Genomic DNA, 23,254 nt, shown 5'->3' on the forward strand with positions numbered 1-23,254 from the left:
CTGAGCTCCGCCATAAGCAGCGACGCTCCATCCCAGTCGACCAGAAGGCATCCTCAGCACAGGGCACAACTTAATGCAATTATAGGTTTAGGGTAATATTCATTCAGCTGAGGGAAGCCTCTGGTAGCGCAAAGGCTCAAGTCAATTGTATGACTCTTTCAAATATTATTAGTGACGAAGGGTTTAATGCGATACTCGTCTATGAACGGGATCTGCTCAATGTCGGCAGACTCTTCTCCAACCACAAATCCTCTGCGTGGGGTTCGGTTCCAGCAACAGCTTCAGAAGTGTCCTCAAGGCTTTGTTGAGCTCTTTCCAGCCGTCTTTCTTGTATAGCCCCTTTCTCTCTTCAGCCCACATTTTGTACTCCTTGTCATCCAGGTCAGCTCTTGACCAAGGCTTTCTTTTGGTCATCAACTTGAAAAAGATGATGCCACAGGCCCAAAGGTCGACAGGAGGGCCTTGGTATCTCTTCCAGTGGGTCTGTAGAACTTCTGGTGCCATGTACGATTCGGTACCCACCTTCTCAGTCAGGCGAATCTCTTTGCCGTTGACGATGAAAAAGTCCGCAAGACCAAAGTCGGAGATCTTCACAACCTTATCTTTTGTTACAAGAAGGTTTTCAGGCTTTAGATCTCTATGAACGATGCCTCTTGCGTGGATGTAAGTAACGCCATCCAACAGTTGCTTAAAATAACATTTGGCATCTTTTTCCTCGAGGTCAATCAGATGGCTCGCGATATCTCCTCTGGAACAATATTCCAGGTTGAAACACACAATGTTAGCTTTCTGTTCCCAGCAATACAGTTTGAGCACATTTGGATGGCTCATCTGGATGTGGATAATTTCCTCCGATGAAAATCCATATTCCGTAGGCTGGGAAAGGACACATTTTCGAGCAATTTTCGTCTTTTTCTTTCTTAGTAAAAATACTTTGCCAAACCCGCCTTCTCCAAGGACCCTGACCTTAGTCCATCCTGATGCAAATTTGTAGCGTTTGCAGGTTTCTTCGTTCTTCTTCAGGAGGCTTTCGTAGTCGGTCAGGGTGGCGGGCGACGAGGCAAAGTTATCGGTTCCACCGAAGTCAGGTTCCCTGGAAGTCGAAGTATTTCCTCTTCGGCAGTTTTTCAGGTCCTGGAAACAGCGACACACGGCGAAAAACAACTGGAAGATCATCTTGAAGCAGTAGATTCCCACAACGACTCTATTTTGGAGGAGAAAGATCTATCTTCACGAAGAGTCAAGAGGATTTCGTAGATTTGTGGTCCCTTGGTGCGCTTGGGCTGAAGCGCACTCGCTCTCTCTCTCTCTCTCTCTTGTGCATTGGTGGCGTAATTAGAAGCATGCTGGCTTCGCATTCGCTTAGTTATGGGTTCGAATCCCGCACTTCTCTCCGATTCCAAGCAGTAACTGTTACTTGTCCTAATAGTACAGGGGAATAGGGAAAAGGAAACGGCAACGAATATACTCGTATAGCGAAAGGATTACAACGGATTACAAAGGCGGAGCATGCCGACAGGAGACCTTTTGTTCCATAACTATTGCGAATGCGGAAAAATTATAATAACGATAAATAAATAAAATAAAAAAATAAAAAAATATTATATGAATAATAATAGATAAAATAAATAAATGCATAGGTATAGTTAAATAATAAACAAACAGGTAAATAATAAATAACAATAAATTGACAAATAACGAATAATGAATGAAAATCAAGCAAATAATAACAACACAAATAATAGCAAACACAAGTGTATCCTCCGCTATAAGAACATAGCCTTAGCTATACGAGTATGTCCTTTGCTACACAAGTGCAATGTAGTTCAGTTCGAAGCTTTAAGGTTTGTTTAGATAAACACTTAAGTGTTTATGTATACCAAAGGACAAGGATATATTCTTATAGCAAAGGATATACTTGTGTAGCAAAGAATATACTCGTATATCGAATGGCTGGCTGGACGGTTTAAGGCGTCGTTACTTGCGGTAAAATTATAATGTAAGACATGATATTGAAACTCAAAATGTGTCAAAAAGAAATAATCACGAGTTTCTTAAAACTATGTACTTGCTCGTAATATTAGGAACAAATTTCAAGAAACAGAGGCGTATGTCAAAAGCGAAAATCTCGATATGATAGGAAAAACTGAGACATGGTTAAACAGTACAGTTAGAAGCTGAATTTAATATTACGGGATTTAAACACTTTCATCAAGATAGAAACCACAAGAAAGGTGAGGGTGTTTTGTTGTACGTTAAAAACAATATCCATGCTTGTATTTTAGAGAAAGTGGGTTGAGTTAACCCAAACAAATGGACAAAAAATTAATGTAGGTGTAATATATAGGCCAAAGACATTATCATTAGCAGACGACAAACTGTTATTTCAAGAACTGTCGAGTTTCTGCAACCGGGATTTATTGATAATGGGTGATTTCAATTTTACTGACATTGGATGACCCTTGAACATGGGCATATAGGCTTGATTGATTTTTTGGTGACAATTACTTAATTCAGCATGTAAAAGATCCCACAAGATATGGAAACTTTCTCGATCTATTGATCACTAGCCGCAAAAGCATGGTAACTGATGTAGAAGTCGGTGAAACTCTTGCAAATAGCGATCACAACTTAGATTCAAAAACCCCCCAAAAATTAAAATAGATACTTGTGTTTCTAAAATACCCGATTTCAGTAAAACTCAGTTCATAGGACTACGTCAGGAGCTTCAGCTTTCAGATTGAGAGGCAAAATTAAGCGAAAGACCTGTAGATCAGATGTCGGAAATTTTTTCAAAATACGCTCACTGAGATGATTCATACTTACATTCCTTTTAAGGACAGACGTTCCCCAAATCAGGCTCGCCCAAAGTGGCTCGACAAAGAAACTGAAAATGTATTGCTAAAAAGAGACAGGTTTATAAAAAATATAAGTGCTCGGGTGGATCTTATGACTCAAAGTTATGTATCAATACAGAGAGATTTTAAAAAGACATTAAAAAAACAAAACGACAATACGAAAGGAATATTGCTGATAAATCCAAAGAGAATCCCAAAAAATTCTATAGTTACATTAGATATAAAAAGGTTGTTAGGAATCACATTGGTCCACTATTATCTGCTGACGGTCAACTTGAATATTCAAATGAAGGAATGTGTAATATTTTAAACAATTATTTTAGCTCGGTATTCGTAAACGAAACACCTCAGAGTAAACTCCAAACTGAAACCTGTGAAAAGTCTAGGGTAAACTTACTCACTACGGTGAATATAACAAAAGAAAAAATAAAAAGGTGTACAGAGACACTCAAAGTTAATAAAACACCAGGGCCTGACGGATGGCATCCAGGAATCTTAAAGGAAATGAAAAATGAGATTGTTGTTCCATTAGAAATTATTTTCAAGAAATCCATCATATCCGGAGATGTACCCAACAGAATGGAAGCTAGCTAACTTTACTCCCATATTCAAAAAGGGTGACAAAAAGAAACCAAATAACTATAGGCCTATAAGTTTGATTTTAATCGTAGGAAAAATAATGGAAACTATTATCAGAGATGCTATCGAACATCATTTAGATAGCCAGCATGGTTTCAGACGGAAACGTTCTTGCGGGACTTGCTCGAATTCTAAAACACAGTTATCTCGAATTATGACAAAAGAAACAATATACATTTAATATATCTAGACTTTGCAAAAGCTTTTGATACCGTTCCACACGAAAGACTACTCACTAAATTAGTTTCACACGGAATAAGTGGTAGCCTATTAAGTTGGACTAGTAATTGGTTGAATGATCGAAAACAGAATTGTTTTAAATGGAAATACTTCTAGATTGAAAAATGTTACAAGTGGAGTTCCTCAGGGTTCCGTTTTTGGGCAACTTCTATTCATAGTATATATAAATGATATAGACCATGGACTAATATCTACTATTTCCAAATTTGCTGATGATACAAAACTGTACGGAATGGCAAATGATCACTTAAATCAATTAGATATTCAAGAAGATTTAGATCAATTACAGCAATGGTCTGAAAAGTGGCTAATGAAATTTAACACATGTAAATGCAAGGTAATGCACATAGGTAAAAATAACAGTACGATTACAAGTTATTTGGAAATTTGTTAACAAATGTGAATAGTGAAAAAGATCTCGGCGTAATTATCAGTAACGATCTCAAATCATCCAAGCAGTGTATTTCAGCCTCTGAGAAAGCAAATAAGATTCTAGGACTGATTGAGCGATCATTTGATTTCAAAAGTCCATCACTCATTAACAAGCTATATCAATCGTTAGTTGGTCCACATTTGGAATATGCTGTTTCCGTATGGTCACCGAATCTCATTAAAGACATTGACAGACTGGAAAAAGCACAACAACGAACCACAAAACTAATTCCAAATATCAAAAATAAATCATACGAAAATCGACTAACACATATGAATCTGCTTTCCCTAAAAAAGCGTAGACTCACAGATGACTTGATACAGGTCTTTAAAATTCTAAAGGAAATTGACAACATCAAAAGTGACAGAATTTTCACATTGAATCAGAATCAGACAAGAAACAATGGTCTCAAACTGTCAGGAAATAGATTCAATTTTGAAGTGGGTAGAAACAACTTCGCCATCCGTGTAGTTAATGAATGGAATAAACTTCCTGCACTGGTAGTGCAATGTAATTAAGTTCGAAGCTTTAAGAATCATTTAGATAAACACCTAACCAAGATGCTGTAATGATTATAATTTATTTCATATGTTTTGTTTTTGTTTTGTTATTATTTGTCTGTTTGATTCTCATTTATTATTTGTTATATGTCAATTTATTATTATTTACTATTTACCTGTTTGTTTATTATTTAACTATACCTGTACATTTATTTATTTTATATGTTATTTACATTATTATAGTTTTTATTTATTAATTTATTATTAATAAATAATGAATGGACCAAAAGGTCTCCTGTCGGTATTCTCGGCCTTTGTAATAATTTTTAATGGAGGCTCGAACCCTGCCACCGGTGAAGTTGAACCAAGGGCATGGTTAATTAAATTCCACGCTACAAAGTCTTTTGTAAAGGGCACCGTCCTATCCCTCTGATATGGTGTGATTTAATCCTTATCATGAACATCAATTTTGACGAGTGACATAGCATATCTTAAGACAGAATTTTGAACGATGAATTATAATGAATATGAAGAAAAAGACTTCTTTTGTATTTTTTATATATATATAATTGCACAGCGAATTTATTCATGTGCCATTCTACAACGGTCGCTGATTATGATGAATGATTTCCATAATGATAATTGTAAATCTTACTGAATTTTGTGGTAAAAAATGAACTGAATCTTTAAGATTCATTTGTCCCTTCACTGGATCTTCATTCTTACATTCTTGACATTTTAATCGTTGGTTATTCCCTATCAAAATGAATTGGCACATTTAAGACTCCCAGGCTTGTTCCTACTTTTTCTACTTAAATGAATATCTCTCTTCAATTTTTATGTCTCTAGACCCATGGAAATGGCATTGCTATCATCCAACCCAAATTTTTTTTTTTTTTTTTTTTGCTGATGTCTCCGTACACCACCCAAGTACCAATCCTTTATCATGTTCACTTTGAATCTAAAACTCAGATCTATTCATATCTAAAACATATGTCTATCTACCATAACACCATTCTCCACTAAAGACTTCGCTTACATGCATTTAGCATAGTCATTCAATAATTTACGAAGTATTATAATACCAAATTATTCCAGTTTTGGTAAAGCTTGTAGTAAAACTCTTCCCACTTCCTCTTTCGTCTCCCTCTTTCCTCCTTCCTTTTTCTTCTCCTTCCTCCTCTCTACCCCGTCCTTTCTCCTCCCTCCTTCCTCTTCCCTCGTCTCTCCTCCCTCCTCCCACATATTTCTATTACTACCTCTCCTAGTTTAAGATTCTGGTGGTAACACTAATGATATTTACTTAAATTTACTGAATTTTGTGGTAAAAGATAAACTGAATCTACAAGTTTGATCATATAATCTCTAAGGTTCATACGTCCTTTTATTGGATCTTATTCTTGACATTTCTATCGTTAGTTAGTCCCTATCAAAATCATTTTGCTCATTTAAGATTTCCAGGTTTGGTCTAACATTTTCTATTTAAATGAATATCTTTTTCTGATTTTTTTTTTTTTTTTGTCTCTAAGGCCATGGAAATGGCTTCATTAACTTTATTCAACCCCAACCCTCTTTTTTTTTTTTTTTTTTTTTTATTCTGATGTTGTCTCCACACACTACCCCAATCCTATATCATGTACACTCTGGATCTAAAATTCACATCTATTCACCCTAAATACATCTAATGTCTAAAACATATGTCTATCTACCGTAACACCATTCTGCACTAATGAGTATGCTTACTTACATGCATTTAGCATAGTCATTCAATAATTCATGAAGTATTATAACACCCATATAATTCCAGTTTTGGCAAAAGCTTGTTGTAAAAGTCTTCCCCCTTACTCTTTCTTCACCCTCCTTCCTTTTTCTTCTCCCTCCTCCGTCCTTTCTCCTCCCTCCTCCCTACCCCATCCTTTCTCCTCCCTCCTCCTTCCTTCCTCTTCCTTCTCCCTCTTCCCTCGTCTCTCCTCCCTCCTCCCACATGTAGACTATTACTACCTCTCCCAGTTGCAGATTCTAGTGGTAACACTAATTATATCTTTTTAAATTATGAATATAATTTACACCTCAATACACCAGATATTGAGGACATAATTGACTGATTCGGTTTAATTATCAGAAGGATAAGACGGTGCCTCTTACCAAGGACTTTGTAGCGCGGAACCTAATCAACCACGACCCCGGTCCAATCCACCTCGCTGGCAGGGTTCGAACCACCGCCACCCCGAGCTCCACCGCAAGCAGCGACGCTCCGTCCCAGTCGGCCAGAAGGCATCCTCGGCACAGGGCACAACTTAATGCAATTATAGCTTTAGGGTAATATTTATTCAGCTGAGGGAAACCTCTGGTAGCCAAAAGCTCAAGTCAATTGTACGACTCTTTCAAATATTAACAGTGACGAAGGGTTTAATGCGATACGCGTCCAACAACGGGATCTGCTCAATATCGGCAGACTCTTCTCCAGCCACAAATCCTCTGCGTGGGGTTCGGTTCCAACAAGAGCTTCAGAAGTGCCCTCAAGGCTTTGTTGAGCTCCTTCCAGCCGTCTTTCTTGTATAGCCCCTTTCTATTTTCAACCCACATTTTGTACTCCTTGTCATCGAGGTCAGCTCTTGACCAAGGCTTTCTTTTGGTCATCAACTTGAAAAAGATGATGCCACAAGCCCAAAGGTCGACAGGAGGGCCTTGGTATCTCTTCCAGTGGGACTGCAGAACTTCTGGTGGCATGTACGATTCGGTACCCACCTTCTCAGTCAGGCGAATCTCTTTGCCGTTGACGATGAAAAAGTCCGCAAGACCAAAGTCGGAGATCTTCACAACCTTATCTTTTGTTACAAGAAGGTTTTCAGGCTTTAGATCTCTATGAACGATGCCTCTTGCGTGGATGTAAGTAACGCCATCCAACAGTTGCTTAAAGTAGGATTTGGCATCTTTTTCCTACAGGTCAATCAGATGGCTCGCGATATCTCCTCTGGAACAATATTCCAGGTTGAAACACAGAATGTTAGCCTTTTGTTCCCAGCAATAAAGTTTGAGCACATTTGGATGGCTCATCTGGATGTGGATTATTTAATCCGATGAAAATCAAAATTCCGTAGGCTGAGAAAGGACACATTTTCGAGCAATTTTCGTCTTTTTCTTTCTTAGTAAAAATACTTTGCCGAACCCACCTTCTCCAAGGACCCTAACCTTAGTCCATCCTGATGCAAATTTGTAGCGTTTGCACGTTTCTTCGTTCTTCTTCAGGAGGCTTTCGCAGTCGGTCAGGGTGGCGGGCGACGAGGCAAAGTTTTCTTCGTTTTCGGTTCCACCGAAGTCAGGTTCTCTGGAAGTCGAAGTATTTCCTCTTCGGCAGTTTTTCAGCTCCTGGAAACAGCGACACACGGCGAAAAACAACTGGAAGATCATCTCGAAGCAGTAGTTTCCCACAACGACTCTAGTCTGGAGGAGAAAGATCTATCTTCACAAAAAGTCAAAAGGATTTCGTAGATTTGTGGTCACTTGGTGCGCTTGGGCTGAAGTGCACTCGCTCTCTCTCTCTCTCTCTCTCTCTTGTGCACTGGTGTCGTAATCAGAAGCGTGCTAGCCTCGCATTCGCTTAGTTATGGGTTCGAATCCCGCACTTCTCTTAAATTCCCAGCAGTAACTGTTACTTGTCCTAATAGTACAGGGGAATAGGGGAAAGGAAACGGCAACGAATATACTCCTATAGCGAAGGATTACAACGGATATCAAAGGCGGAGCATGCCGACAGGAGACCTTTTGGTCCATAACTATAAACGATAAACAAATAAAAGATTATATGAATAATAATAGATAAATAAATGCATAAGTATAGTTAGATAATAAACAAACAGGTAAATAATAAATAACAATAAATTGAGAAATAACGAATAATAAATGAAAATCAAGCAAATAATAACAAAACAAATAATAGCAAACACAAGTGTATCCTCCGCTATAAGAACATATCCTTGGCTATACGAGTATGTCCTTTGCTACACAAGTGCAATGTACAGTAGTTCAGTTCGAAGCTTTAAGGTTTGTTTAGATAAACACTTAAGTGTTTATGTATACCAAAGGACAAGGGTATATTCATATAGCAAAGGATATACTTGTGTAGCAAAGGATATACTGGTACATCGAATGGCTGGCTGGACGGGTTAAGGCGTCGTTACTTGCGGAAAAATTACAATGTAAGACATGATATTGAAACTCAAAATGTGTCAAAAAGAAATAATCACGAGTTTCTTAAAACTATGTACTTTAATGCTCGTAATATTAGGAACAAATTTAAAGAAATACAGGCGTATGTCAAAAGCGAAAATCTCGATATCATAGGAAAAACTGAGACATGGTTAAACAGTACATTGTTCGAAGCTGAATTTAATATTGAGGGATTTAAACACTTTCATCAAGATAGAAACCACAAGAAAGGTGGGGGTGTTCTGTTGTACGTTAAAAACAATATCCATGCTTGTGTTTTAGAAAAAGTGGGTTGAGTTAACCCAAACAAATGACAAAAAATTAATGTAGGTGTAATATATAGGCCAAAGACATTATCATTAGCAGACGACACACTATTATTTCAAGAACTGTCTAGATTCTGCAACCGGGATTTATTGATAATGGGTGATTCAATTTTACTGACATTGGATGACCCTTAAACATGGGCATATAGGTAGTCGCTTGACTGTTTTTTATTTGTGAAAATTACTTAATTCAGCATGTAAAAGAGCCCACAAGATATGGAAACTTACTCGATCTATTGATCACTAGCCGCAAAAGCATGGTAACTGATGTAGAAGTCGGTGAAACTCTTGCAAATAGCGATCACAACTTAGATTCAAACACCAATTTTTTTTTTAGAATAGATACTTGTGTTTCTAAAATAACTGATTTCAGTAGAGCTCAGTTCAGGAGCTTCAGCTTTCAGATTGGGAGGCAAAATTAAGCGAAAGACCTGTAGATCAAATGTGGGAAATTTTTCATAATACACTCAAGATGATTCATACATTCCTTTTAAGGACAGATGTCCCTCAAATCAGGCTCGCCCAAAGTGGCTCAACAAAGAAACTGAAAAAAGGATTGCTAAAATGAGACAGGCTTATAAGGAATATAAGTGCTCGGGTGCATCTAATGACTATGAAAGTTATGTATCAATACAGAGAGATTTTAAAAAGACAATAAAAAAAAAGGACAATACGAAATGAATACCGCTGATAAATCCAAAGAGAATCCCAAAGAATTCTATAGTTACATTAGAGATAAAAAGGTTGTTAGGAATCACATTGGTCCACTATTATCTGCTGACGGTCAACTTGAATATTCAAATGAAGGAATGTGTAATATTTTAAACAATTATTTTAGCTCGGTATTCGTAAACGAAACACCTCAAAGTGATCTCGAACTGAAACCTGTGAAAAGTCTAGAGTTAACTTACTACAGTAAAAATAACAAAAGAAAAAATTAAAAGGTGTAGAGAGAAACTCAAAGTTAATAAAACACCAGGGCCTGACGGTTGGCATCCAAGAATCTTAAAGGAAATGAAAAATGAGATTGTTGTTCCATTAGAAATTATTTTCAAGAAATCCATCATATCCGGAGATGTCCCAAGAGAATGGAAGCTAGCTAACGTTACTCCCATATTCAAAAAAGGTGACAAAAAGAAACCAAATAACTATAGGCCTATAAGTTTGACTTCAATTGTAGGAAAAATAATGGAAACTATCATCAGAGATGCTATCGAACATCATTTAGAAAGTAATCGTTTGATAAATGATAGCCAGCATGGTTTCAGACGGAAACGTTCTTGTGTGACTTACCTGAATTCTGCAACACAGCTATCTCGAATTATGACAAAAATATATATATATATATATATATATATATATATATATATATATATATAATTAAATAAAAATGGAAATGGTCAAAAGTAAGATTTCTGAACGAAAGTGCGTGACCCGAACAAAAAGTAACAGGGGGTCATGGACCGGGGTGAGTGTTTTAACAGTGATCTGGGGCGGGGACGGTCTGGAAGAAAACGATTTATACGGTAAGTATACACAACAACATGGGTGAGGCACCAGCGGAGAAGGTACGAAGAAATCGGCATTTCTGGAAGTGGGTTACTGAAGTGAAGAAGATTAGACCTTCCAACCTCCTACTGCGGAAATGAGTCATCACCGGAAATACAAACTCCCGGGGACACATCTGACTCAGACTCAGAGAATCTTTACGAAATATTACCAAGAGAATCTTTACGAAATAACGCTAAGATAATCTTTACGAAATATTGCCAAGAGAATCTATATACATAAAAACGGAATTACGGAATTCTGACAAAAGAATCTTTACGAAATATTAATGAGAAAATATTTACGAAATATTGCCAAGAGAATCTTTACCAAATGTTAACAAGAGAATCTTTACGAAATATTACCAAGAAATTTTTTACGAAATATTGCTAAGAGAATCTTTACCAAATGTTAACAAGAGAATCTTTACGAAATGTTACCAATAGAATCTTTACGTAATATTGCTAAGAGAATCTTTACGAAATATTGCCAAGAGAATCTATATACATAAAAAAATAAAGTTTATTAGTTTTGAAAATTTCCTGGCGTTTTTATGACCACCTTCCGAAATTTCATTGCCTTTATGATTGACCTAACGAAAAAGAGAAAGACAAAGAGAGAGAGAGAGAGAAAGAGAGAGAGAAAGAGAGAGAGAGCGAGAGAATTTGACGAAAACGTCGGGAGACTTTGACGACTCCTTTTGGAGACTAAAGGCTCCTTTAGGAGATTTTGAAGACTCCTTCGCGAGTGAAGCGAGCTACGCCGTAGGCCAAGCACACCTGGCAAAGCCAGGTCCGGGTGCTTGTATATATAAATTTAATATATCTAGACTTTGCAACAAAAGCTTTTAATACCGTCCCCCACGAAAGACTACTTACTAAATTAGTTTCACACGGAATTAGAAGTAGCCTATAAAATTGGACTAGTAATTGGTTGAATGATCGAAAACAGGGAGTTGTTTTAAATGAAAAAAATTCTAGATGGAGAAATGTTACAAGTGGAGTTCCTCAGGGTTCCGTTCTTGGGCCACTTCTGTTCATAGTATATATAAATGACACAGACCATGGACTAAAATCTACCGTTTCCAAATTTGCTGGTGATACAAAACTGTACGGAATGACAAATGATCACTTAAACCAATTAGATATTCAAGAAGATTTAGATCAATTACAGCAATGGTCTGAAAAGTTGCTAATGAAATTTAACACAAGTAAATGCAAGGTCATGCACTTAGGTAAAAATAACAGTAAGTATAAGTCATTTGGAAATTCGTTAACAGAAGTGAATAGTGAAACAGATCTCGGCGTAATTATCAGTAACCATCTCAAATCATCCAAGGAGTGTATTTCAGCCTCTGAGAAAGCAAATAAGATTCTAGAACTGATTGAGCGATTTTTTTTACTTCAAAAGTCCATCACTCATTAACAAGTTATATAAATCGTTAGTTCGTCCACATTTGGAATATGCCGCTTCCCTATGGTTACCGAATCTCATTAAGATTGACAGACTGGAAAAAGTACAACGGCGAGCAACAAAACTCATTCCAAATATCAAAAATAAATCATACGAAAATCGACTAAACATATTAATCTGTTTTTCTTAAAAAAAAAAGCGTAGACTCAGGTGACTTCATACAGGTATTTCAAATTCTAAAGGGAATTGACAACATCAGAAGTGACAATTTTCACATTGAATGAGAATCAGACAAGAAACAATGGTCTCAAACTGTCCGCAAATAGATTCAATTTGGAAGTGGGTAGAAACAACTTCGCCAACCGTGTAGTTAATGAATGAAATAAACTTCCTGCACAGGTAGTGCAATGTAGTTCAGTTCGAAGCTTTAAGAATCATTAAGATAAACACCTAACAAAGATGCTGTAATGATTATAATTTATTTTATACGATTTGTTTTTGTTTTGTTATTATTTGTCTGTTTGATTCTCATTTATCATTTGTTATATGTCAATTTATTATTATTTACTATTTACCTATTTGTTTATTATTTAACTATACCTGTACATTTATTTATGTATTTTATGTTATTTAACTATATTTTTTATTTATCAATTTATTATTATTAAATAATGAATGGACCAAAAGGTCTCCTGTCGGCATTCTCCGCCTTTGTAATCCTTTGTAATGGAGGTTCGAACCCTGCCACCGGCGAAGTTGAACCAAGGGCATGATTAATTAAATTCCACGCTACAAAGTCCTCTGTGAAGGGCACCGTTCTAGCCCTCCGATATGGGGTGATTTAAACCTTATCATGAACATCAATTTCGACGAGTGACATAGCATATCTTAAGGCAGAATTTCGAACGATGAATTATATTGAATATGTAGAAAAAGACTTCTTTGGTATTTTTTATATATTTATAATTGTATGGCGAATTTATCCATGTGCCATTCTGCAACGGTCGTTGATTATGATGAATGATTTCCATAATGATTATTGTAAAGTTTACTGGATTTTGTGGTAAAACATGAACTGAATCTTTAAGATTCATTCGTCCTTTCTCTGGATCTTCATTCTTACAGTCTTGACATTTCTATCGTTGGTTATTCCCTTACAAAATAAATTTGCACATTTAAGAATCCCAGGCTTGTCCCAACATCTACTATTTAAATGAATCTCTCCTTCTGTATTTTTTATATCTCGGAGTCCATGGAAATGGTTTCATTGCTACTATCCATCCCCAACCCTGTTTTATTTATTTATCTATTTATTTTTTAATCCTGATGATGTCTCCACACACTGCCCCAAGTACCCCAATCCTGTTTCATGTACACTTTGGATTTAAAACTCATATCTATTTACGCTAAATACATTTGTTGTCTAAAACATACGTCTATCTACCATAACACCACTCTGCACTCAAGAGTACGCTTACATGCATTTAGCATAGTCATTCAATAATTTATGAAGTATTATAACACCCAAATAATTCCAGTTCTGGTAAAGCCTGTTGTAAAAGTCTCTCTCCTTCCTCTTTCCTCCTTCCTTTTTCTTCTCCCTCCTCCGTCCTTTCTCCTTCTTCCTCCGTACTTCGTCCTTTCTCCTCCCTCCTCCTTCCTTCCTCTTCCTTCTCCCTCTTCTCTCCTCTCTCCTCCCACATGTAGACTATTAGTACCTCTCCCACTTTCAGATTCTAGTTGTAACACTAATGATATTTTCTTAAATTATGAATATAAATGACACCTCAATGCACCAGATATTGAGGACACAATTGACTGATTCGGTTTAACTATTTGGAGGCTAAGGCGGCGCCCCTTACCAAGGACTTTGTACCGCGGAACCTAATCAACCACGACCCCGGTCCAACCCACCTCGATGGCAGGGTTCGAACCACCGCCACCCTGAGCTCCGCCGCAAGCAGCGACGCTCCATCCCAGTCGACCAGCCGGCATCCTCGGCACAGGGCACAAGTTAATGCAATTATAGGCTTATGGTAACATTCATTCAGCTGAGGGAAGCCTCTGGTAGCCAAAGGCTCAAGTCAGTTGTACGACTCTTTCAAATATTAACAGTGACGAAGGGTTTAATGCGTTACGCGTCTATGAACGGGATCTGCTCAATGTCGGCAGACTCTTCTCCAGCCAAAAATCCTCTGTGTGGGGTTCGGTTCCAGCAACAGCTTCAGAAGTGTCCTCAAGGCTTTGTTTAGCTCCTTCCAGCCGTCTTTCTATTATAGCCCCTTTCTCTCTTCAACCCACATTTTGTACTCCTTGTCATCCAGGTCAGCTCTTGACCAAGGCTTTCTTTTGGTCATCAACTTGAAAAAGATGATGCCACAGGCCCAAAGGTCGACAGGAGGGCCTTGGTATCTCTTGTTTTGGGACTGCAGAACTTCTGGTGGCATGTACGATTCGGTACCCACCTTCTCAGTCAGGCGAATCTCTTTGCCGTTGACGATGAAAAAGTCCGCAAGACCAAAGTCGGAGATCTTCACAACCTTATCTTTTGTTACAAGAAGGTTTTCAGGCTTTAGATCTCTATGAACGATGCCTCTTGCGTGGATGTAAGCAACGCCATCCAACAGTTGCTTAAAATAACATTTGGCATCTTTTTCCTACAGGTCAATCAGATGGCTCGCGATATCTCCTCTGGAACAATATTCCAGGTTGAAACACACAATGTTAGCCTTTTGTTCCCAGCAATACAGTTTGAGCACATTTGGATGGCTCATCTGGATGTGGATAATTTCCTCCGATGAAAATCCATATTCCGTAGGCTGGGAAAGGACACATTTTCGAGCAATCTTTGTCTTTTTCTTTCTTAGTAAAAATACTATGCCAAACCCACCTTCTCCCAGGACCCTGACCTTAGTCCATCCTGACGCAAAATTGTAGCGTTTGCAGGTCTCTTCGTTCTTCTTCAGGAGGCTTTCGTAGTCGGTCAGGGTGGCGGGCGACGAGGCAAAGTTTTCCTTTTCGGTTCCACCGAAGTCAGGTTCTCTGGAAGTCGAAGTATTTCCTCTTCGGCAATTCTTCAGGTCCTGGAAACAGCGACACACGGCGAAAAACAACTGGAAGATCATCTTGAAGCAGTAGATTCCCACAACGACTCTAGTCTGGAGGAGAAAGATCTATCTTCACAAAGAGTCAAAAGGATTTCGTAGATTTGTGGTCACTTGGTGCGCTTGGGCTGAAGCGCACTCTCCCTCTCTTGTGCACTGGTGGCGTAATTAGAAGCATGCTGGCTTCGCATTCGCTTAGTTATGGGTTCGAATCACGCACTTCTCTCCGATTCCCAGCAGTAACTTTTACTCGTTCTAACAGTACAGGGGAATAGGGCAAAGGAAAAGCAACGAATATACTCGTATAGCGAAGAATTACAACGGATTACAAAGGCGGAGCATGCCGACAGGAGACCTTTTGTTCCATAACTATTGCGAATGCGGAAAAAATTATAAAAACGATAAAAAAAATGATAAAAATAATAAGAGATAAAATAAATAAATGCATAGGTATAGTTAAATACTAAACAAATAGGTAAATAATAAATAACAATAAATTGACAAATAACGAATAATAAATTAAAATCAAGCAACTAATAATAAAACAAATAATAGCAAACACAATTATATCCTCCGCTATAAGAACATGTCCTTAGCTATATGAGTATGTCCTTTGCTACACAAGTGCAATGTAGTTCAGTTCGAAGCTTTAAGATTTGTTTAGATAAACACATAAGCAAGTGTTTATGTGTACCAAAGGACAAGGATATATTCTTATAGCAAAGGATATACTTGTGTAGCAAAGGATATACTCGTATATCGAATGGCTGGCTGGACGGTTTAAGGCGTCGTTACTTGCGGTAAAATTATAATATAAGACATGATATTGAAACTCAAAATGTGTAAAAAAAAGAAATAATCACGAGTTTCTTAAAACTATGTACTTCAATGCTCGTAATATTAGGAACAAATTTCAAGAAATACAGGCGTATGTCAAAAGCGAAAATCTCGATATGATAGGAAAAACTGAGACATGGTTCAACGGTACAGAGTTCGAAGCTGAATTTAATATTGCGGGATTTAAACGCTTTCATCAGGATAGGTGGGGGTGTTCCGTTGTACGTTAAAAACAATATCCATGCTTGTGTTTTAGAGAAAGTGGGTCGAGTTAACCCAAACAAATGGACAAAAAATGAATGTAGGTGTAATATATAGGCCAAAGACATTATCATTAGCAGACGACAAACTGTTATTTCAATAACGGTCTAGTTGCTGCAACCGGGATTTATTGATAATGGGTAATTTCAACTTTACTGACATTGATTGGATGACCCTTGAACATGGCCATATAGGTAGTCGCTTGATTGATTTTCTTGGTGACAATTACTTAATTCAGCATGTAAAAGAGCCCACAAGATATGGAAACTTACTCGATCTATTGACCACTAGCCGCGAAAGCATGGTAACTCATGTAGAGGTCGGTGAAACTGTTGGAAATAGCGATCACAACTTAGATTCAAACACCCAAAAAATTTCAAAATAGATAATTGTGTTTCTAAAATACCCGATTTCAGTAAAGCACGGTTCATAGGACTACGTCAGGAGCTTCAGCTTTCAGATTGGGAGGCAAAATTAAGCGAAAGACCTATAGATCAGATGTGGGAAATTTTTCAAAATATGCTCACTGAGATCATTCATACTAACATCCCTTTTAAGGACAAACTTTCCCCAAATCAGACTCGCCCAAAGTGGCTCGACAAAGAAACCGAAAAAAGTATTGCTAAAAAGAGACAGTTTTATAAGAAATATAAGTGCTCGGGTGCATCTAATGACTATGAAAGTTATGTATCAATACAGAGAGGTTAAAAAAAAAAAAAAAAAAAAAAAAAAAAAAAACGAATAAGACAAAAAGAAAAGAATATTTCTGATAAATACAAAGAGAATACCAAAGAAGTCTATAATTACATTAGAGATAAAAAGGTTATTAGGAATCACATTGGTCCACTATTATCTGCTGACGGTCAACTTGAATATTCAAATGAAGGAATATGTAATATTTTAAACAATTATTTGAGCTCGGTGTTCGTAAACGAAACACCTCAAAGTGAACTCCAAACTGAAACCTTTGAATAGTCTAGGGTAAACTTACTACGGTAAATATAACAAAATAAAAAATTAAAAGGTGTATAGAGAAACTCAAAGTTAATAAAACATCAGGGTTTGACGGTTGGCATTCAAGAATCTTAAAGGATATGAAAAATGAGGTTGTTGTTCTATTATATATTATTTTCAAGAAATCCATCATATCTGGATATATCCAAAGAGAATGGAAGCTAGCTAACGTTACTCTCATATTCAAAAAAGGTGACAAAAAGAAGCCAAATAACTATAGGCCTATATGTTTGACTTCAATCGTAGGAAAAATTATGGAGAATATCATCAGAGATGCTATCGAACATCATTTAGAAAGTAACTATTTGATAGATGATAGCCAGCATGGTTTCAGACGGAATGTTCTTGCGTGACTAACTTGCTCGAATTCTACAACACAGTTATCACGAATTATGACAAAAGAAACAATATAGATTTAATATATCTAGACTTTGCAAAAGCTTTTGATACTGTCACCCACGAAAGACTACTTACTAAATTAGCTTCACATAATAAGTGGTACCCTATTAAGTTGGATTAGTAATTGATTGAATGATCGTAAACAGAGACTTATTTTAAATGGAAAAACTTCTGGATGGAAAAATGTCACAAGTGGAATTCCTCAGGGTTCCGTTCTTGGGCCACTTCTATTCATAGTATATATAAATGATATAGACCATGGACTAAAATCTATTGTTTCCAAATTTGCTAATGATACAAACTGTGCGGAATGGCAAATGATCACTTCAACCAATTAAATATTCAAGAAAATTTAGACAAATTACAGGAATGGTCTGAAAAATGGCTGATGAAATTTAGCACAAGTAAATGTAAGGTAAAAATAACAGTAAGTACGATTACAAGTTATTTGGAAATTCGTTATCAAATGTGGATAGTGAAAAAGATCTCGGCGTAATTATCAGTAACGATCTCAAATCATCTAAGCAGTGTATTTATGCCTCGGAGAAAGCAAACAAGATTCTAGGACTGATTGCACGATCTTTTTATTTCAAAAGTCCATCTGTAATTAACAATCTCTATAAATTGTTAGTTCATCCACGTATGGAATATGCTGTATCCTAATGGTCAATGAATCTCATTAAAAACGTTGACAGATTGGAAAAAGTACAACGGCGAGCCGCAAAATTGATTTCAAATATCAAAAATAAATCACACGAAAATCGACTAAAACATATGAATCTATTTTCCCTAAAAAAGCGTAGACTCACAGGTGACTTGATACAGGTATTTAAAATTCTAAAGAGCATTGACAACACCAAAAGAGACAATTTTCACATTGAATGAGAATCAGACAAGAAACAATGGTCTCAAACTGTCCGCAAATAGATTCAATTTGGAAGTGGGTAGAAACAATTTCGCCAACCGCGTAGCAAATGAATGGAATAAACTTCCTGCACAGGTAGTGCAATGTAGTTCAGATCGAAGAATTAAGAATCATAAAGATAAACAACTAACAAATATGCTGTAATGAATATAATTTGTTTTATACGATCTGTTTTTGTTTTGTTATTATTTGTCTGTTTGATTCTCATTCATTATTTGTTATATGTCAATTCATTATTATTTACTATTTACCTGTTTGTTTATTATTTAACTATACCTATATATTTATGTATTTTATGTTGTTTACATTATTATAATTTTTATTTATTAATTTATTATTATTAAATAATGAATGGACCAAAAGGTCTCCTGTCGGCATTCTCCGCCTTTGTAATCCTTTGTAATGGAGGTTCGAGCCCTTCCATCGGCTAAGTTGAACCAAGGGTATGGTTAATTAAATTCCACGCTACAAAGTCCTCTGTAAAGAGCACCGTCCTAGCCTTCTGATATGGTGTGATTTAAACCTTATCATGAACATCAATTTTGACGAGTGACATAGCATATCTTAAGACAGAATTTGGAATGATGAATTATAATGAATATGAAGAAAAAGACTTTGGTATTTTTTATATATTTATAATTGCACAGCGAACTTATCCATGTGCCATTCTACAACGGTCGCTGATTATGATGAATGATTTCCATAATGATAATTGTAAATCTTACTGAATTTTGTGGTAAAAAATGAACTGAATCTTTAAGATTCATTTGTCCCTTCACTGGATCTTCATTCTTGACATTTCTATCGTTGGTTATTCCCTATCAAAATCAATTGGCACATTTAACCCCCAGGCTTGTTTCTACTTTTTCTATTTAAATGAATATAGACCCATGGGAATGGCTTCATTGCTATCATCCAACCCCATTTTTTTTTTTTTTCTAATGTCTCCGTACACCACCCTAGTACCCCAATCCTGTATCATGTACACTTTGGATCTAAAACTCAGATCTATTCATGTGTAAAACTCAGATCTATTCATGTCTAAAACATATGTCTATCTACCATAACATCACTCTCCACTAAAGACTACGCTTACTAACATGCATTTAGCATAGTCATTCAATAATTTACTAAGTATTATAATACCAAAATTATTCCAGTTTTGGCAAAAGCTTGTTGTAAAAGTCTTCCCACTTCCTCTTTCTTCTCCCTCCTCCGTCCTTTCTCCTCCCTACCCCGTCCTTTCTCCTCCCTCTTTCCTTCCTCTTCCTTCTCCCTCTTCCCTCCTCTCTCCTACCTCATCCCACATGTAAACTATTACTACCTCTCCAAGTTTCAGATTCTAGTGGTAACACTAATGATATTTTCTTAAATTTACTGAATTTTGTGGTAAAAGATAAACTGAATCTACAAGTTTGATCATATAATGTCTAAGATTCATACGTCCTTTTACTGGATCTTATTCTTGACATTTCTATGGTTAGTTATTCCCTATCAAAATCAATTTTGCTCATTTAAGATTTCCAGGTTTGGTCTAACATTTTCTATTTAAATGAATATCTCTTTCTGATTTTTTTTATGTCTCTAAGGCCATGGAAATGGCTTCATTAACTTTATTCAACCCCAACCCTCTTTTTTTTTTCTTTCTTTTATTCTGATGATGTCTCCACACACTACCCCGATCCTATATCATGTACACTCTGGATCTAAAATTCACATCTATTCACCCTAAATACATCTAATGTCTAAAACATATGTCTATCTACCGTAACACCATTCTGCACTAATGAATATGCTTACTTACATCCATTTAGCATAGTCATTCAATAATTCATAAAGTATTATAACACCCAAATAATTCCAGTTTTGGCAAAAGCTTGTTGTAAAAGTCTTCCCCCTTACTCTTTCTTCACCCTCCTTCCTCCTTCCTTTTTCTTCTCCCTCCTCCGTCCTTTCTCCTCCCTCCTCCCTACCCCGTCCTTTCTCCTCCCTCCTCCTTCCTTCCTCTTCCTTCTCCCTCTTCCCTCGTCTCTCCTCCCTCCTCCCACATGTAGACTATTACTACCTCTCCCAGTTGCAGATTCTAGTGGTAACACTAATTATATCTTTTTAAATTATGAATATGATTTACACCTCAATACACCAGATATTGAGGACATAATTGACTGATTCGGTTTAATCATCAGAAGGATAAGACGGTGCCTCTTACCAAGGACTTTGTAGCGCGGAACCTAATCAACCACGACCCCGGTCCAATCCACCTCGCTGGCAGGGTTCGAACCACCGCCACCCCGAGCTCCACCGCACAGGGCACAACTTAATGCAATTATAGGTTTATGGTAATATTCATTCAGCTGAGGGAAACCTCTGGTAGCCAAAGGCTCAAGTCAATTGTACGACTCTTTCAAATATTAACAGTGACGAAGGGTTTAATGCGATACGCGTCCAACAACGGGATCTGCTCAATATCGGCACACTCTTCTCCAGCCAGAAATCCTCTGCGTGGGGTTCGGTTCCAACAAGAGCTTCAGAAGTGTCCTCAAGGCTTTGTTTAGCTCTTTCCAGCCGTCTTTCTTGTATAGCCCCTTTCTCTCTTCAACCCACATTTTGTACTCCTTGTCATCCAGGTCAGCTCTTGACCAAGGCTTTCTTTTGGTCATCAACTTGAAAAAGATGATGCCACAGGCCCAAAGGTCGACAGGAGGGCCTTGGTATCTCTTCCAGTGGGTCTGTAGAACTTCTGGTGCCATGTACGATTCGGTACCCACCTTCTCAGTCAGGCGAATCTCTTTGCCGTTGACGATGAAAAAGTCCGCAAGACCAAAGTCGGAGATCTTCACAACCTTATCTTTTGTTACAAGAAGGTTTTCAGGCTTTAGATCTCTATGAACGATGCCTCTTGCGTGGATGTAAGTAACGCCATCCAACAGTTGCTTAAAATAACATTTGGCATCTTTTTCCTAGAGGTCAATCAGCAGGCTCGAGATATCTCCTCTGGAACAATATTCCAGGTTGAAAAACAGAATGTTGGCCTTCTGTTCCCAGCAATACAGTTTGAGCACATTTGGATGGCTCATCTGGATGTGGATAATTTCCTCCGATGAAAATCCATATTCCGTAGGCTGGGAAAGGACACATTTTCGAGCAATCTTTGTCTTTTTCTTTCTTAGTAAAAATACTTTGCCATATCCCCCTTCTCCAAGGACCCTGACCTTAGTCCATCCTGACGCAAAATTGTAGCGTTTGCAGGTCTCTTCGTTCTTCTTCAGGAGGCTTTCGTAGTCGGTCAGGGTGGCGGGCGACGAGGCAAAGTTTTCCTTTTCGGTTCCACCGAAGTCAGGTTCTCTGGAAGTCGAAGTATTTCCTCTTCGGCAATTCTTCAGCTCCTGGAAACAGCGACACACGGCGAAAAACAACTGGAAGATCATCTTGAAGCAGTAGATTCCCACAACGACTCTAGTCTGGAGGAGAAAGATCTATCTTCACAAAGAGTCAAAAGGATTTCGTAGATTTGTGGTCACTTGGTGCGCTTGGGCTGAAGCGCACTCTCCCTCTCTTGTGCACTGGTGGCGTAATTAGAAGCATGCTGGCTTCGCATTCGCTTAGTTATGGGTTCGAATCACGCACTTCTCTCCGATTCCCAGCAGTAACTTTTACTCGTTCTAACAGTACAGGGGAATAGGGCAAAGGAAACGGCAACGAATATACTCGTATAGCGAAGAATTACAACGGATTACAAAGGCGGAGCATGCCGACAGGAGACCTTTTGTTCCATAACTATTGCGAATGCGGAAAAAATTATAATAACGATAAAAAAAATGATAAAAATAATAAGAGATAAAATAAATAAATGCATAGGTATAGTTAAATACTAAACAAATAGGTAAATAATAAATAACAATAAATTGACAAATAACGAATAATAAATTAAAATCAAGCAACTAATAATAAAACAAATAATAGCAAACACAATTATATCCTTAGCTATATGAGTATGTCCTTTGCTACACAAGTGCAATGTAGTTCAGTTCGAAGCTTTAAGATTTGTTTAGATAAACACATAAGCAAGTGTTTATGTGTACCAAAGGACAAGGATATATTCTTATAGCAAAGGATATACTTGTGTAGCAAAGGATATACTCGTATATCGAATGGCTGGCTGGACGGTTTAAGGCGTCGTTACTTGCGGTAAAATTATAATATAAGACATGATATTGAAACTCAAAATGTGTAAAAAAAAGAAATAATCACGAGTTTCTTAAAACTATGTACTTCAATGCTCGTAATATTAGGAACAAATTTCAAGAAATACAGGCGTATGTCAAAAGCGAAAATATCGATATGATAGGAAAAACTGAGACATGGTTAAACAGTACAGAGTTCGAAGCTGAATTTAATATTGCGGGATTTAAACGCTTTCATCAGGATAGAAACCACAAGAAAGGTGGGGGTGTTCCGTTGTACGTTAAAAACAGTATCTATGCTTGTGTTTTAGAGAAAGTGGGTTGAGTTAACCCAAACAAATGGACAAAAAATGAATGTAAGTGT

The 23,254-nt window shown here is 37.2% G+C and overlaps 2 protein-coding genes across 4 annotated transcripts in view; both read right to left on the reverse strand.

The window, feature by feature from the left end:
• The window catches only part of LOC143033019 (uncharacterized), a 787,267-nt gene that overhangs the window by 243,172 nt on the left and 520,841 nt on the right, over window positions 1–23,254 (reverse strand). The gene's annotated exons all lie outside the window — the stretch shown is intronic.
• Window positions 217–1,176, reverse strand: LOC143033076 (serine/threonine-protein kinase Chk1-like). The gene has a single exon (XM_076198275.1). The coding sequence runs from the start codon at window positions 1,174–1,176 to the stop codon at window positions 217–219; it is 960 nt and encodes a 319-aa protein (XP_076054390.1).

This window comes from Oratosquilla oratoria, chromosome 15, assembly GCF_046742065.1.
Source record: "Oratosquilla oratoria isolate Oo_2021 chromosome 15, ASM4674206v1, whole genome shotgun sequence".
Lineage (NCBI taxonomy): Eukaryota > Metazoa > Arthropoda > Malacostraca > Stomatopoda > Squillidae > Oratosquilla > Oratosquilla oratoria.